Below are 14,402 nucleotides of genomic sequence, written 5' to 3' on the forward strand. Positions count from 1 at the left end.
TGGGCAAAAGCTCAGGATGTGCTCCAATGAACCTCCTCTCTGGCAGAGTGGGCACTGTGGTGTGTCTGCCAAACAAAGAGGACTCCGGATTTTCTTTCAAGACCACTGTTCTGTCTTTTGAGGAAGAACTTAATGTCCACAACATCCCAATTCCTTTTAACGTTTAATACAAATGGACAGGCATGACATCTTTACAAGTTACGAAGCTACTTTCACATGTCTCTAGCTAGCAACAACTTCTTCGGTCTTTTTCTACAACTAGAGACAACATCCTGTCAGCATAACATACTCTGATTCAGAGCTCAATGTAATAGCGCCTCCTTCTGGAGCATCCCTTATTGGCAGCTAACTTCAGATACAGGACAAGGAAAACTAACCATTATTCTTCGTAAAGAAGTAAATAATATAGCTTACAGATAAGCGTTCTTGTTACTCAATATTACAGTTAAGATATTACAGTTAGGATACCACAACCACAACTGCAGGGATATCACTAAATTGCCTTTGCATTGTTTAATTTTATGTGTTAACCCCCTTTCCCCACCCCTTAACACTCACTCCTAGGAAAGTGAACGTGGGAGACAGGACAAGCTCTGTGTGTCTGGCTGGTCTTGGTCTTGACTCGGTCACAACCCCTTAAGGTCTTGGTCTTGACTTGGTCTCGATCCACTCTGCTCTTGGTGATGACTTGGTCTCGGTTTAGGTGGTTTTGACTACTACTAACACTGCTATTATACTACCAATAAATATAATTATTATGTGTATTAACTATATCTTATTTAGGCTTATAATCTAATTTTAGGAACAAAGATACAAGCTTGAATAGCTTTAAGTTAAAAGACCGGTGAGACGAGTTATGATGTAGCTAACCTTTTTATTTTGTTCAGTAATTTTGCTTTCTGCTTCCCCATGAAACAAGGTTGCATAAGGCCACTATAAACTACCTCCCACAGGCAGGACACTGTAGTGTGTGAACTGTGATCTAAATCAGTTACTATGATGACCTCACCACCCTCTCATCCCTGCAGCTGTTCAAATTGGGATTCATGCAGCCAATGTGTCCATGAGTCACCATCCCACGGGAGAGGGAGAACAGAGTGAGAGAGGAGGGTGAGGTAGAAGGAGAAAGGAAAGGGCAAGAGACTGGCAGAGGAGGGTATGTGTATGTGTGCATATGTGTGCGTGCATGTGTCATACACCCTGACCAAGGTGTTGATCCTCAAAGTGCTATTTCTGGAATTACAAGCAATTCTGTGTGTGCATGTCAGCGTGTTAAGCCCGTGGACAGCAACATCACCCTTCTACACTTCCCCTACCTAAATATATTTCCTGATTGATTACAGTAAGAGCTTCTACACTCTGTAAAGAAGGCTTAGTGGAACATCATTGACAGTTTGGAGTTGTTTATTAATGAAAACCAAATCCTATAAATTCTCTACCTTTTTTTCCTCCAGGTCATGAAGAGGACATACTTTACCTTTAAAGAGCAAAAGCCAACTCAACATGTCAAGTATATTGAACTGACACTGGTAAGATATGGATGACAAAAGTGTCAGTTATTTGGCACAAGTCAAAACAGCTAGGCAGTGATTTTAACAATTACAAGGTTGAAAAAGCAGTAGAAGAATAAGTACAAGAATAAAACAGACATATTCACAATAAATCACTAGTTTTGAGCCATTCAGATCACCTAATGGTCATGTGTTAACTGCATAATAACTTTTATTTCTGTTCTCTGCATGGCAAGTGTTATCAATCATACAGATATACTGGCAATGTCAAATGTATATCCAACTTAAGTGGTGAAAAATATGAACTTTTTCTGTCCATTTGCTATGTATAGTTTAGTCAGTATATTTCAATTAAAAAGATAAATACAATCTTCACACATTTTGAGCTGCAGATATTTCAATTTTATCGTGTTCATTAAAAAATAGAAATATTGTATATAGACATTGATATATATATTTGTTCTTTATCCATCACAACCTCCAATAAATAAACTATACATTTTAATTTGTTTACTAGGAGAATCCACGGTAACCCTATAATAACCATCATTAATATTTGGTAAGTTAATTGTTAATTTAATATTTATTTATTTAACAAACAATACAAAATTCTTAAAAATGTTTACTAATTATGAGTGATTCAACAATTATTTTAACTTTTTATTGTAGCACATACGCCATTTTACATATCATATTAAGTATTTGTTAATGATTACCAAATTATTTGTAAACTTTTAAGAAATCATTTGTAATTTGTTGATAAACATTATTTGGATGGCTATAATAAAGTTGCAATTGATGATTATAATACCTTGTTAATGCTTAATAATTGCATTGCATTATTTAAATAGCGATCACTAGTCAGTGCAGGAATATATTTCATAATCATCTCTTTCTTTGATTACGAAAAAATATGAATTGGGTCTAAATTAATGTTACTTGGTGCTTTATTACCCACTTATTGATCATTAGTCAATTTGAAAATAATCTATTAGAAGCATTGCAGTCGCAACTTTATAACATTCATCCAGATAATGTTTATAGGTGGTTCACAAAACAATTATTCACCATTGACAATTAAACATATTAACTATATTATTGAACTAATTATCAATTTACCATTTGATAGTGATGTTATTATCGAGTGTTGAATCAACACTCTATAATCCCATAATGGATTTGGGATTGTTTGGTCAATGTAAGGATAAAAATAAACTCACAATTCATAGCGTGAAACTACAAGTTAGCACATTTATTGATCACTTTGTAACACTCGGACCCCACTGGTTTGTTCATAACAGATTGTTTAACAGCTGGGTTTTTCTTCTTTTACTGTAGGTTTGGAACTTTACAGTGGTTGTGTAAATTCCTTGAACATGTCTTCATTATCAGTATATTGTTCTTTATAGTTATACATGTTTGTTTTGTATCTGAGACCAAATGTGTTGAAATTACATCACAGAACAGAGAGAAGGTTTTGGGATGTTAGAAGGTCACCTTACATGAACATAGATGGCTAGCATAGCAATAGCTTTTATAGCTTATATAACGTGTTCATACATAACCTGTATCGTTTCATGTATTTTGCATTGTTGCTTTAGAGATTTGAAGGGGATACAATGTTTGGAAAGACCTGCAGCATTGGTGCACAGTTGGAGGCATGTAGCTTGATGGCACTTGGACTGTGACTACCACAAAAAAATTGTTCCAAGCAAGTATACACATACTCTATATGTTTATTTTGGGCAGCTGTGGCTCAGTGGTAGAGCGCTTGCCTACTAATTGGAAGGTTAGTGGTTTGATCCCTGGCCCTGCAGTCCAATGTCGAAGTGTCTTTGGGCAAGACACTGAACCCAGAGTTGCCTCCAATGCTGTGCTTTACCTGATGAACAGGTGGCACCTTGTATGGCAGCCTCGCCACAGTCTATAATTGTGTGTGAATGGTGTACTATGTACTACTTTTTTTTTAGTGATTTTAAACCATCACAGTTTGGTTAGGTTTAGACAAAAACTTAAGTTCAGAAAAAGATTGTGGTTTGCGCTACTTCACTTCCGGTTACCCACCTGACTCAGAGCGTGACGTATTTCAGTTTGTTCTGTAAAGTTAAAGAAAATTGCTGTGTATTTTTAATCTCATTGATAAACAAGCTCCGGTCTCCTGTGTAGAAATCCTGTATTTATTTAACTCATCCCCCCCGACTTGCCTCCTTATGCACAATTTTCCATTTTTTTTTTTTTTTAGCGGAGGACAGTCTTGTGGATGGGTGAGCTAAACACACAACCTTCCTTCAGCAGACATGGTTTCATGTCCCATGTAACCAAAAGTCAAAAAGTCAAATTGACAAAAATTTAACTTTTACAGACCTAATTCCGTGAAGGTATGTATGGTCATTGTCACTTTAGTAGTTTTACTTAACTGGTTTGGATCCACTTCCTGATGTTGCACTAGCCCTAGCTAAACATAACTTAATCCATTTTAACTACGTGTTTAAAACTTTGGACGTTACATTAAATAGAAGTGCCACTGGGGTCACAAGTTCACGTCAGGTGTTGCATACAGCCACAGGAGGGCTTGTCCCAGCGCTAAATACAGTAGAACGCTTAAAAATGTTTTGACAATCATTACTTCACAATCTACCCTTTCTGGGGTTTAGGTACAAAGGTGTTGGGAAAAGATACAAAACAACTAAACAAGAAGCAACAACAAACATAAAAATTTAAAGTGGCAATAGTTAAAAAAATATTTTCCAAATCCACTGCATTTTTAAAAAGCAGAAAAACATGGCAATTTTTAGCTTATTGTGCTTGTAAATTAAAGATGAAGCGCCTGTGAGTGGCAAGCTTGAATACAATAGATAAAATAAAAACCTTATTGATGTAACTTCTGTTTCTTACATAATACGCAAGTGAATATGCAACCAATTGAAAAATAAAAAAAAGCTTTAGTGGTACATAAGTGCTGTATGCTGTTCAGCTTAATGTAGTTTCAAGTTTTGTGTTTGAGCACAGGAAGGCAGTTATTGTTGAAAGCATCAGTGAATCCAGACAGACTGTAAACAATGAGCGCTGTCAAACACATGTAGCTGATGTGTGATCTCACTGGAGAGCTCTCCTTATCCCCTTGTTGTGTTGTATAATCTGTCACATGGTTGGTCTTCATTTCAACAAGCAGCACCTGCACGTCTCTAACTCACGACTACCAACTGCAAAAAATGTACATGCTTGGTCAGATAGGTGTGTGTCTACATGCTTTTCTTTCTCAAAGGAAGAGAAAGAGACAAAGAAAGGAAGAGCATGCTTAAAAACAGATATTTTTTTAGAGGTAGAAGGCATTAAGAATGCCTTATTTGTATTACCTTGATAGTAATCTGTTTGATTAGGATTGTTTTTTTAATTGACAGATTATGTTGTTCTGCTTTTTCCGTCAGGGTTAATGCACTTTTCATCAGTCTGTCTGGTTTAGTATGGTCTATAAATCCTGCTGAAGATTCACCGAGGGAGACAATGTCAGAGTCCCAATAAGACAGAAGATAATGTCAGTGTTAAATCTACCCTGAAGGTCTGCTCTAATCTGTTTTTCGCAAATCTGTTGATGTGTGAACTTCTAGCAGAAAATTTGTTCAGACTGCTCTTGACTTTTTATTGCATGTAAACATTATGTAATATGTACGTATACTGTGCGTTTTGTGACTGACAGCTCTGACTGAGTGTTGAGATGAAGTTGCGCTGCACATACATGTACACACAAAGCACATAGAAACTCATCCTCTGATGCCTTTTAGACACTAGGCATAGATAATGGTTGTTTTGTTCAGTGCTTCTTTTGATCATTTTCTGGCAACAGGGGCCTATCACCAATAACTTCAAACAACACTGCATCTGCTGATCTACTCCCTCCAGCATTAACGCTATCATTTTTACAAGATGTGAATCCTCTCGACAGAAAAAATACTCGGTGGAAGCTACGATGTTGTTGTTCAGCGGCTGTGTTCCATCGATTTGTTTCTGTGTTTTGTTTTCTGGGCAGGGGTCAAGACCTGCATGCGCTTTACTGGATCACTATACATTTCATACAATTGATGTCCAAAAAGAAAGCTTAAACTTTGCTCAGCCAAAAAATGACCACATGGGCTGATTTTGCAAGTAGCTTATAACGGCCGAATATTACGTTTCCTATTAGGGTCACATAAATACAGGACTTTCACTCAGGAGACTGGGGTTCATTTCTCATGAAATTTAGGTTTTACCTATCGGTGTATGGACCTTAATCGCAATAACCTCCATATCGCTATGTTACGTCCTCATTTTAGTATTTTAAGCCATTCCCTGATTTTTTACTAACCCGACATATTTGTGTTGCCTAAACTTAACTAGTTGAAAATTGTCTATGGTTACTACATGTTTAAAACGGCACCTGTTACCTTAAATAGAATGGTCACATACTGTAACGGAAGTATGTGACCGCGCAGCTGTGAATAGAACGGCCGTATGAGTTGTTTGGGGTAAAAATCAACCTATTATGTTGTTTAGGTGTGAGGATATGTTGCTATATAACTTTAAAATGAAGTGTCAATGTCAAACACAGCAAATAAAGATGAATAACCAATACTACAGGACATGTAAGCTGACCTTTCAAAAGAAAGAAATTCACACGTAGCTTACACGTGTTCGCTCTCGCACACAGTCTGCGCACCAAAACACTCATCACACACACTTCTTCACTTTACGCCTTCATCTGGACTTCTGTCAGGTCTCTGACTTTGTGGTCACTGGCTGGATGTTCTGGACTTTGGAAAGTGTGACTGGCACCTTTCCCTCTCCGGGGGTTGGTGCTCTCATTATGGGGGTACCTGTGACAAAAGCAGTTCTGTTATGACGGATATTCTTACAAAGCAGTTTGAGTACAGTATTACAGTCAAAAACACTTTCACTTACTCTTTGGCATTAATTCTTAAAGGTCCCATGACATGGTGCTCTTTGGATGCTTTTATATAGACCTTAGTGGTCCCCTAATACCATATCTGAAGTCTCTTTTCCAAAAATCAGCCTTTGTGCAAAATTACAGCCACTAGAGTCAGTCCCACAACGAGCTTTCCTAAGGATGTGCTATTTTTGAGTCTGTAGCTTTGGGGAGGAGAGGGGGAAAGGGGGGGTGGGCAAGAAGAAGGCTGGGGGTCTGGCCTTGACCAACTGCCACTTTGATCGATTGAAAGCCATGAAGTCTCTCTCTCATGGGTGGGCCAAATTCTCTGGGCGGGCAAAGCAGAGAAAGGGGGGGTAACCTTGCCCTTTATGACCTCATAAGGGGCAAGATTCCAGATTGGCCCATCTAAGCTTTCATTTTCTCAAAGGCAGAGCAGGATACCCAGGGCTCGGTTTACACCTATCGCCTTTTCTAGCCACTGGGGGACCATAGGCAGGCTGGGGGAATGCATATTAGTGTTAAAAAAACTCATAAAGTGAAATGTTCATGCCATGGGACCTTTAACCTTCATTCCATAATGTGTCATAACAAGACAGTTGAGAGTGAAACCTTACCAACTGCGTGCAGATCTGCCAACCTTTCCTTAAACTTCTGCTGCAGGTACAGTTCTTCTTTGGAGTAGCTTTTGGCAAAGGCAGACAGCAGGAGTCCCACAGCCATGGAGGTGCCTCCCACACAGAACAACACAGCACCAGTCAGCTTACACACATCCAGTGCGCGATTGAAACTGACAGCGTGGCTGTTCAAGAAAAAGACAATTAATTAAAAGTTCCAGCTCTTCTGTTATTACAATTCTGTCCTACGTACTGTATATTCCACCAAAACAATGTTCTCTTCATTATGATCATGTGTTAGAAGAAAATACAGTGAAAATTACAACTGTTAATGTCAAATTTACAAAATAGCCAATATACCAGCATCTCCCTCCCATTAATATCCTTCATTGTTCTTTTACCTGTCAACAAAAAGGAGATCATCCTCGCCAAATGCCTCGTATCTGGTTGGAGTGGCATAACCCACCAAAACAACAATGAGGCCTGCAAACAAGATTAGGGTGCCGAACGCGAGACAGACCTGGCAGGGGAAAAGGAAAACCTTTTTTGCAATTACAGTTTAATTACCGAAATAACAGCAGGTGAGATGTAGTTTTTGTTTGAGCTTGCTGGAAGGTTAACCTCACCTTCCAGAGTAAAGAGCTCCACCTGCTAGGTGATCTCTGAATCTGAAAATCTTCATCACGTTCCCAGATAGAAGCTGTGCACTCCTCATAAAACTGGAGAAGAGATCAGAGAGATACGTTTTTGAATTCCAAACGTGGAAACTGAAAGCCGTGAGAAATCAAGATCTAAAACCCTCAAGTTTAAAAAAGAAAAAGTCAAGTGATGTCGAGATATCATAAGACTGTGAAGATAAAAACAAGAGAATGGTTGATATTTGTAAAAACTATGCCCTATACACTCTCTCTCTCTCTCTCTCTCTCTCTCTCTCTCTCTCTCTCTCTCTCTCCTCTCTCCTCTCCTGTGTGTGTGTGTGTGTTTTGTACCTGGTGTAGATAAGAGCGGACTCCATACTGCTGGCAATTCCCGTTGGCTTGAGCTTGCTCAACATACTCTGACCCACAGATCTCTGAGCAAGAAGTCATCCTTCACATCTGTCTACCTGCTTGAGTACACACGCGCACACACACACACACACACACACACACACACACACACACACACACACACACACTTTTTAGAAACCACCAACATGTTTTGGGGACAAACATGTTTTGTGGACAAACTCTCTCAGCATGCATAAACAGGCACACACAGATATGCAGTTCATTTATACGCACAAGTGTCCTCCAACCGTGCTAGACAGTTATGTAACATTGTACTGAAGGCATGAGTGCCTCAGAACATTGATATTAATGATGCATTCTCCTTGTCTGCTGTCACAAAATAGGCCATTGGTCCTCCTTTTTAGATTCAATATTGGGTTGGCTGAATACAGAGTGTGACATGCACATGATTAACCTTCTTGTCTTTTCACATTTTGTTTCATGCAAACATCATAACATCTAACCCCCTTTTTTTGCTGTGCATCAAAAATAAAGCAGTATATATTTAGTATGTGGCAGTTTACAAGGCTTCATAAAAGCAATAAAAAGAACAAACTGTATAATGTTTACCATGCTCTTTATCTTACAAGACAGATGTCAGGATTCCCATTCACAAAATAACAAGTAATTGTTATTTTTTATATGTGCTCAAAGTTAGATGTGGTATGTTCTGTAAAGATACAACTTGTAATGGATCAGTAACACGCAGTAGAAAATAATTTGCCCAAATTTGTGTTTTTATAAGATTCAAATGTTTTACATAAAGCTTATATAAGTTACTATTGTATTACAGCTTACTGTACATTATATCATTTGGTATATTAAACATATTACCCTTTTCTTTTTGTTGTTATAAAAACAAAACGATTGCATCCTGATTAAAAAATGACAGTAAAAGACAGGAAAACATACATTTATATGGTATAGGAAAATATATTTTACACACACTTGCAATTCCCTAAGTATCCATATGAGATCCAGAAGCATGTACTAGCTCAGTACCTCTGAAAAACACAAGTAAGTTTTAAAGTTTGTGTCAGCTGGCACTAAATCTCAACTGCGGTTTTTGTTTCACCACAACAGAAACACTGTGGGGAAAATAACTTGGACTAAAACATTGCCCCCAGTGTTGGCAATGTTTCTCATAAATGCCAAAAGATATAAAAAATAAAGAAACACATCCCAGAAAAAAACATAAATAATTCACAATATGTTATGGTTACAATGCACAAGTAAGTGCTCTTTTGATACATATGAAAAAAGGACACTAAACAAAGAGGAAATATGATGTGACATAATGGGCTTTCTGGTTCATTAGGATACATATGTAAATTAACTAGTGGGTGATGTAATGGTAAATTTTTAAGCAGACTAAAAATACTGTATGGAATAAATCTGGGCTTGACTCTGGAAGCATTTTCTGAAAAATTAATCAGGGAACTCTTTACCCAATTGTTAGTGTGTGGCCAATCCACACAGCAAGCTGTCATGGGAGAATAATGTGCTCTGGTTTATTGGCATTTCTTTGAACCAATCACAATCCTCTTAGGCGGCGCCATGTGCCGCACACAGCAACAGTTCCTCTGCAAAATATCCTCAGGAAGGAACTTGTTTTGGTGGAACATGTGTACGTTTAAAGGTTGTTTTAGTCGTGCAACAGAAAACTCAGATTTGACAAATAGTCTAGCTTATTGTCTGGATTTAGCCTGCAGAAACCTGAGGAGCAGTTAACCATAGTCCTCATAAATCAAACGTTTTTTAAAATACCTACACACAAAGCAGAAGGTAATAGACATCCGGTGAAATTAAAAGATTTCCTGCGGAATTTTCAGCGGCACCTGAAACATCTTGGAAGTGGAACGTTGTGAATACAGACTACCCAATTGTAGGCACGTGAGATTAGGTAGCCGTATTTGTGATATGCACTGATGGAAGCTATATTCCTATAGTAATAATAAGAACATTTGACGTAAGCACAAAAAAAGAATATTTTGCCACTAATGTCATTACCAACTCAAGTGTGTTTAAACTGTGGAAGAGGCATTACTTTTAAAATAAATTAATATTAATAAATCCATGACAGACATCACCAATGTCTTGCTTATTTTTTCTCGTCAGCGACAGCGGAAGTTAAACCCTTACATGTATCTCGTGCATGATGCTATGGTCAAATCAAATAAACAATGTTTATACAGACCGAAATCACAAATCAGCCCCAAAAGGCTTGACAACCTCTAAAGCACCCTCAATCCTAAAACCCTTGATTAAGGGTTGAACAAGTTCATTGGATTAATCCAATGTCAATCAGCACAAAGGCCAAATCTGTTTTTGTGAGTACTTATTAAATGTACATGTACAGATGATAGATGGTTAAAAATGTGTCAAGGAGGTGGAGAGTGTCTCACTAATAGATTGCAAAACATGAATTCACATAAGGTGGATGTCAGGTTTTCAGTTAGATAACATAGTATGAGTGTGATGATGGAGCTGCTGCATGAAGGGGAGACACAATGTTCCCTCTTACCTAATGGTTATCATTTTACTGCTTAATTTGTATCGGCTGATGAAAGTCATGGACATTTGGCTCTGCCCAGTGTCTCTGAAGTCTCTTTGTTATGTTACATTTACAATATCATATTTTAGTCAGCAATAACACATTTAAAAATAAAATAAAACATGTTTTAGAGATACTTTAGAGATTTTAATCAGTGCCCTTGACCTTATGCAATGTAGGACAACATTCAAGCATACAGAAACACACATGCAATGGCCAAAACTGATTATTTAATTGACTGAATGATATTACTGTAATGGAACATAGCAACTGTGCCCAAATTAAAACACTACATTAAGATAAGCTAACAGCTCACAGAGTGTGTCTCTAGTAAGATGATTTTTATTCTTATCCAGAGCACCCAAAACATCTCATCTTCAACACACAAAACATATACATCTCGATCTACTTTGACCTTAATGAAACTAGGTTGTGAAAAATACAATTGGTTACATTAATACAATACAATTACCTATTAATATAACAATTGCAATGGAGATGTGAATGCCCAAACAGTGTAGTAACCCTGCCTACAAGATGTCCTATCAGCCGTTAAACCGGGAGCTGGCCGCGGTACTGAACGCCATTATTACCATCCAGCCCAACACACAGACGTCATGTGTGACGCCAGTCTGAAAACAGACCTCATCCCAACCCCCTTGAGACGAAAATAGAAACACATCAAGCTTTTCAATAAAACTTAGAAAGGTGCACTTTGGTTCAAAGCATCTGGACTAAATCGGGTCGTCTTAACCACCTGTGAATATAATCTCTGAATATGGCGTCTGCAAGTACCAGCTTAAGTTTGAATTCGTCAGATTTGAATGCCAAAGCCCGAATAGCTCATAGAGCAATATAGAAACCTGAGAATTAGGTAAAAGGTGACAACCCAAAGCTTAAGAACATTTTTTCGACATTTCTCCCACACGACTACTACTTTCAGATGTGCACAGTGATATCGCGTGCAGGGACGACACCGTTCAAGGAGTCCATGCAGGAAATATGCCTTCCTGATGCGTTGTTTACCATATCAACAACCGAGCTGATCCTCTATAATTTCAAAATATTCTTGAAAATCATTAAAATCGTCATTTACCTGTCATTACGAGCTTGGAGAGTGATCACTCGCTGCTGTTCCCTCAGCCCGGTCCCATCACTCTACAGTCACTTCTCTCTCTCTCTCTCTCTCTCTCTCTCTCTCTCTCTCTCACACCGTCGATGATTCAGATATCCATGCCGTCTACTGCGCAGGCGTCACATCCATGAAAATATATGATTCAATGTCGAATATAAATAACCAGGCAGAAGAGTTGGAACGGCTAGATGGAGAAAAAGACCTTCATTCATTCATCCATTCATTCAAGATTCAACATATATGCCTAGATGGATGAATGGATGGATGGATCAATGAATTGTTAGATAGATAGATAGATATGATAGATATGATAGATAGGAATGGAGGGCAGGAACAGTCATTGTGTCTCAGTAGAGCTAGTCATAGCAATGTCAATGAAAAGACATAATATATATATATATATATATATATATATATATATATATATATATATATATATATATATATATATATATATATATATATATATATGTGTGTGTGTTTGTTAAAATAATATGGCAATATGCCAGTCACAGAAATGAAAATGAAGACCTATGGGTGGAGGAAAGGCATCTGACTCATGCATTAAAATCCACAGCAGGTAAACAATAATGCAAAACACACACCATTTTACAGAATTCTTGTCACCTTCAGAACAGTTTATTTTTAGCACAGTTGATGACGTACAGTACACTGTTGAAGGAAGTGTTAGTCACCATCTCAGTGCTCCTCTTAAGGCAGGTATGACCTCAAGAGACGAATTGCATCACGACTCAAGTACGACATTCCTGTTCAGTAAATAATGAGAATAAATCAGTCAATCTTATTTTTTATTCATTCCCAGTCAAGCTTTTTTTTTTTTTACTTTTCAGGTTTATAACTTATTGCAATAGGTAAGAAAAAAGGAACTGCCACATTTCAGAAAGAAACTCTCTTTACAAATACACATTTTTGAACAAATGTAAGTAGTGCTATGCTTAAAGTAAGGTCTGGATTCACTTCTCTACAATGCCTGAAATTGGATAATGCCACCCATGATCTCACTATAAGGAGAATACTGTTTCAGCAATTGTTATGTTTAGGAAAATGTTGGCTTCTTCTGTTTCTGGCTTTGGAATTTACACAAATCGGACTGGCATTTTGGCTAAGTGATATAATAGCTAATGAGCTTGAATGAATCCTTCTTTGCAACATCAATCAAAATGTAATAGTTGCCAATGTCTGTTTAGAGAAAGAACATATTTGTAACACTGGATTAGAGATCTGTTACCCACAAATAGTCTGGTAAAGTCAGTCTTTATTGGTTAAAAGGCAGAATTTCAGTCAGCACCTCAGGCAAATAACATTCAGAGGGCTAACCCAGACAGGTAGTCTAAAATAAAAGCAACAATGACAAGTTGTGGGCAGGTGTGGAATAACATATCTCTATTACACACAGCATTAGCTGAACTAGAGGCAGCAAAGGGAGATGAGAAGTTGTGAGCAGCTGTCGCCATGACAATGATCTTGGGGATATTTCTAAGGTGAAGAGATGCTGTTATGTCTCAAAGGAGAGGCAGTGTTGTTATGGGCATCAAATGAGCATTTCATTTTACTTTTTTGAGAATAGGCATAATTTAAGTCATGGACATTAACATTGGGCTTGAGCTTTATTTAGTCATGTTGTATCATCATGTTGCTTTGATGTATTGCCTATACACAGATGATGATATGTGAAGGACCGGGGATGCATCCATGATGCATGTCTGCCTTTTGTCTGATGTCTGTTGTCATAGGCCAAGGGCCCTTCACATGATCTGAAATAGTACTAAATAAAAGTACAAAAACTAAAAATAATTAATTTTTTTGGAATTTGGCACCCAAGTCATTTATACACCAGTGTTGCAAATATGGACAGCTGCACACGTGCATTTGTTACAATTACTTTACTCATGATCAAAAACTAGCGAGTCAACAACTATTTGAATGCAGTCAAACATCAAGAAAATAAAAGAACACAAGGCAATGCAAGTCAGTGAATATTAGGCAAGGCAAGGCAGCTTTATTTGTATAGCACATTTCAGCAACAGGGCAATTCAAAGTGCTTTACACAAAATCAGTTAAAAAAACGGTTAAAAATAAAAGCAGATAAAACACAAGAACAAACAGTTAAAAATAAAATAAGAGTAAAAGTTACAGTGCAGTATAAGAAATTAAACATTAAAGAAATGAATATCGTCATTTAAAGAAAGGCAATATCAAAAAGAAAGGTCTTCAACCTTGATTTAAAAGAACCGAGAGTAGCAGCGGACCTGCAGTTTTCTGGGAGTTTGTTCCAGATAGGAGGAGCATAGAAACTGAAAGCTGCTTCACCCTGTTTAGTTCTGACTCTGGGGACAGAAAGTAGACCTGTCCCAGATGACCTGAGAGGTCTGGGTGGTTCATAGTGTAGTAGCAGATCAGAAATTTATTTTGGTTCTAAACCGTTTAGTGATTAATAAACTAGCAAAAATACTTTGAAATCAATTCTATGAGGTACAGGAAACCAGACTTCAGAACTGGAGTGATGTGATCCAGTCTCTTAGTCTTAGTGAGAACCCGAGCAGCAGCGTTTTGAATCAGCTGTAGCTGTCTGATTGATTTTTTAGGGAGACCTG

The 14,402-nt window shown here is 37.7% G+C and overlaps 1 protein-coding gene across 2 annotated transcripts; it reads right to left on the reverse strand.

Annotated features, from left to right (window-relative positions):
* Positions 1-2,020: 2,020 nt before the first annotated feature.
* On the reverse strand, positions 2,021-11,866 carry nrsn1 (neurensin 1). 2 transcript variants are annotated; one of them, XM_032518058.1, is made up of 6 exons: positions 11,749-11,866; positions 8,039-8,157; positions 7,676-7,768; positions 7,451-7,569; positions 7,050-7,234; positions 2,021-6,361 (listed from the first exon to the last, which is right to left on the reverse strand). In XM_032518058.1, exons 2-6 carry the CDS (start codon positions 8,135-8,137, stop codon positions 6,258-6,260), a joined length of 600 nt encoding a protein of 199 aa, XP_032373949.1. In that variant the 5' UTR covers positions 8,138-8,157; positions 11,749-11,866; the 3' UTR covers positions 2,021-6,257. The 2 variants fall into 2 exon arrangements, with proteins under 2 accessions (XP_032373949.1, XP_032373950.1); XM_032518059.1 differs by having other exon boundaries at positions 8,039-8,154; positions 11,749-11,805.
* Positions 11,867-14,402: the final 2,536 nt, after the last annotated feature.

Source organism: Etheostoma spectabile, chromosome 6, assembly GCF_008692095.1.
Source record: "Etheostoma spectabile isolate EspeVRDwgs_2016 chromosome 6, UIUC_Espe_1.0, whole genome shotgun sequence".
Taxonomy (NCBI): domain Eukaryota; kingdom Metazoa; phylum Chordata; class Actinopteri; order Perciformes; family Percidae; genus Etheostoma; species Etheostoma spectabile.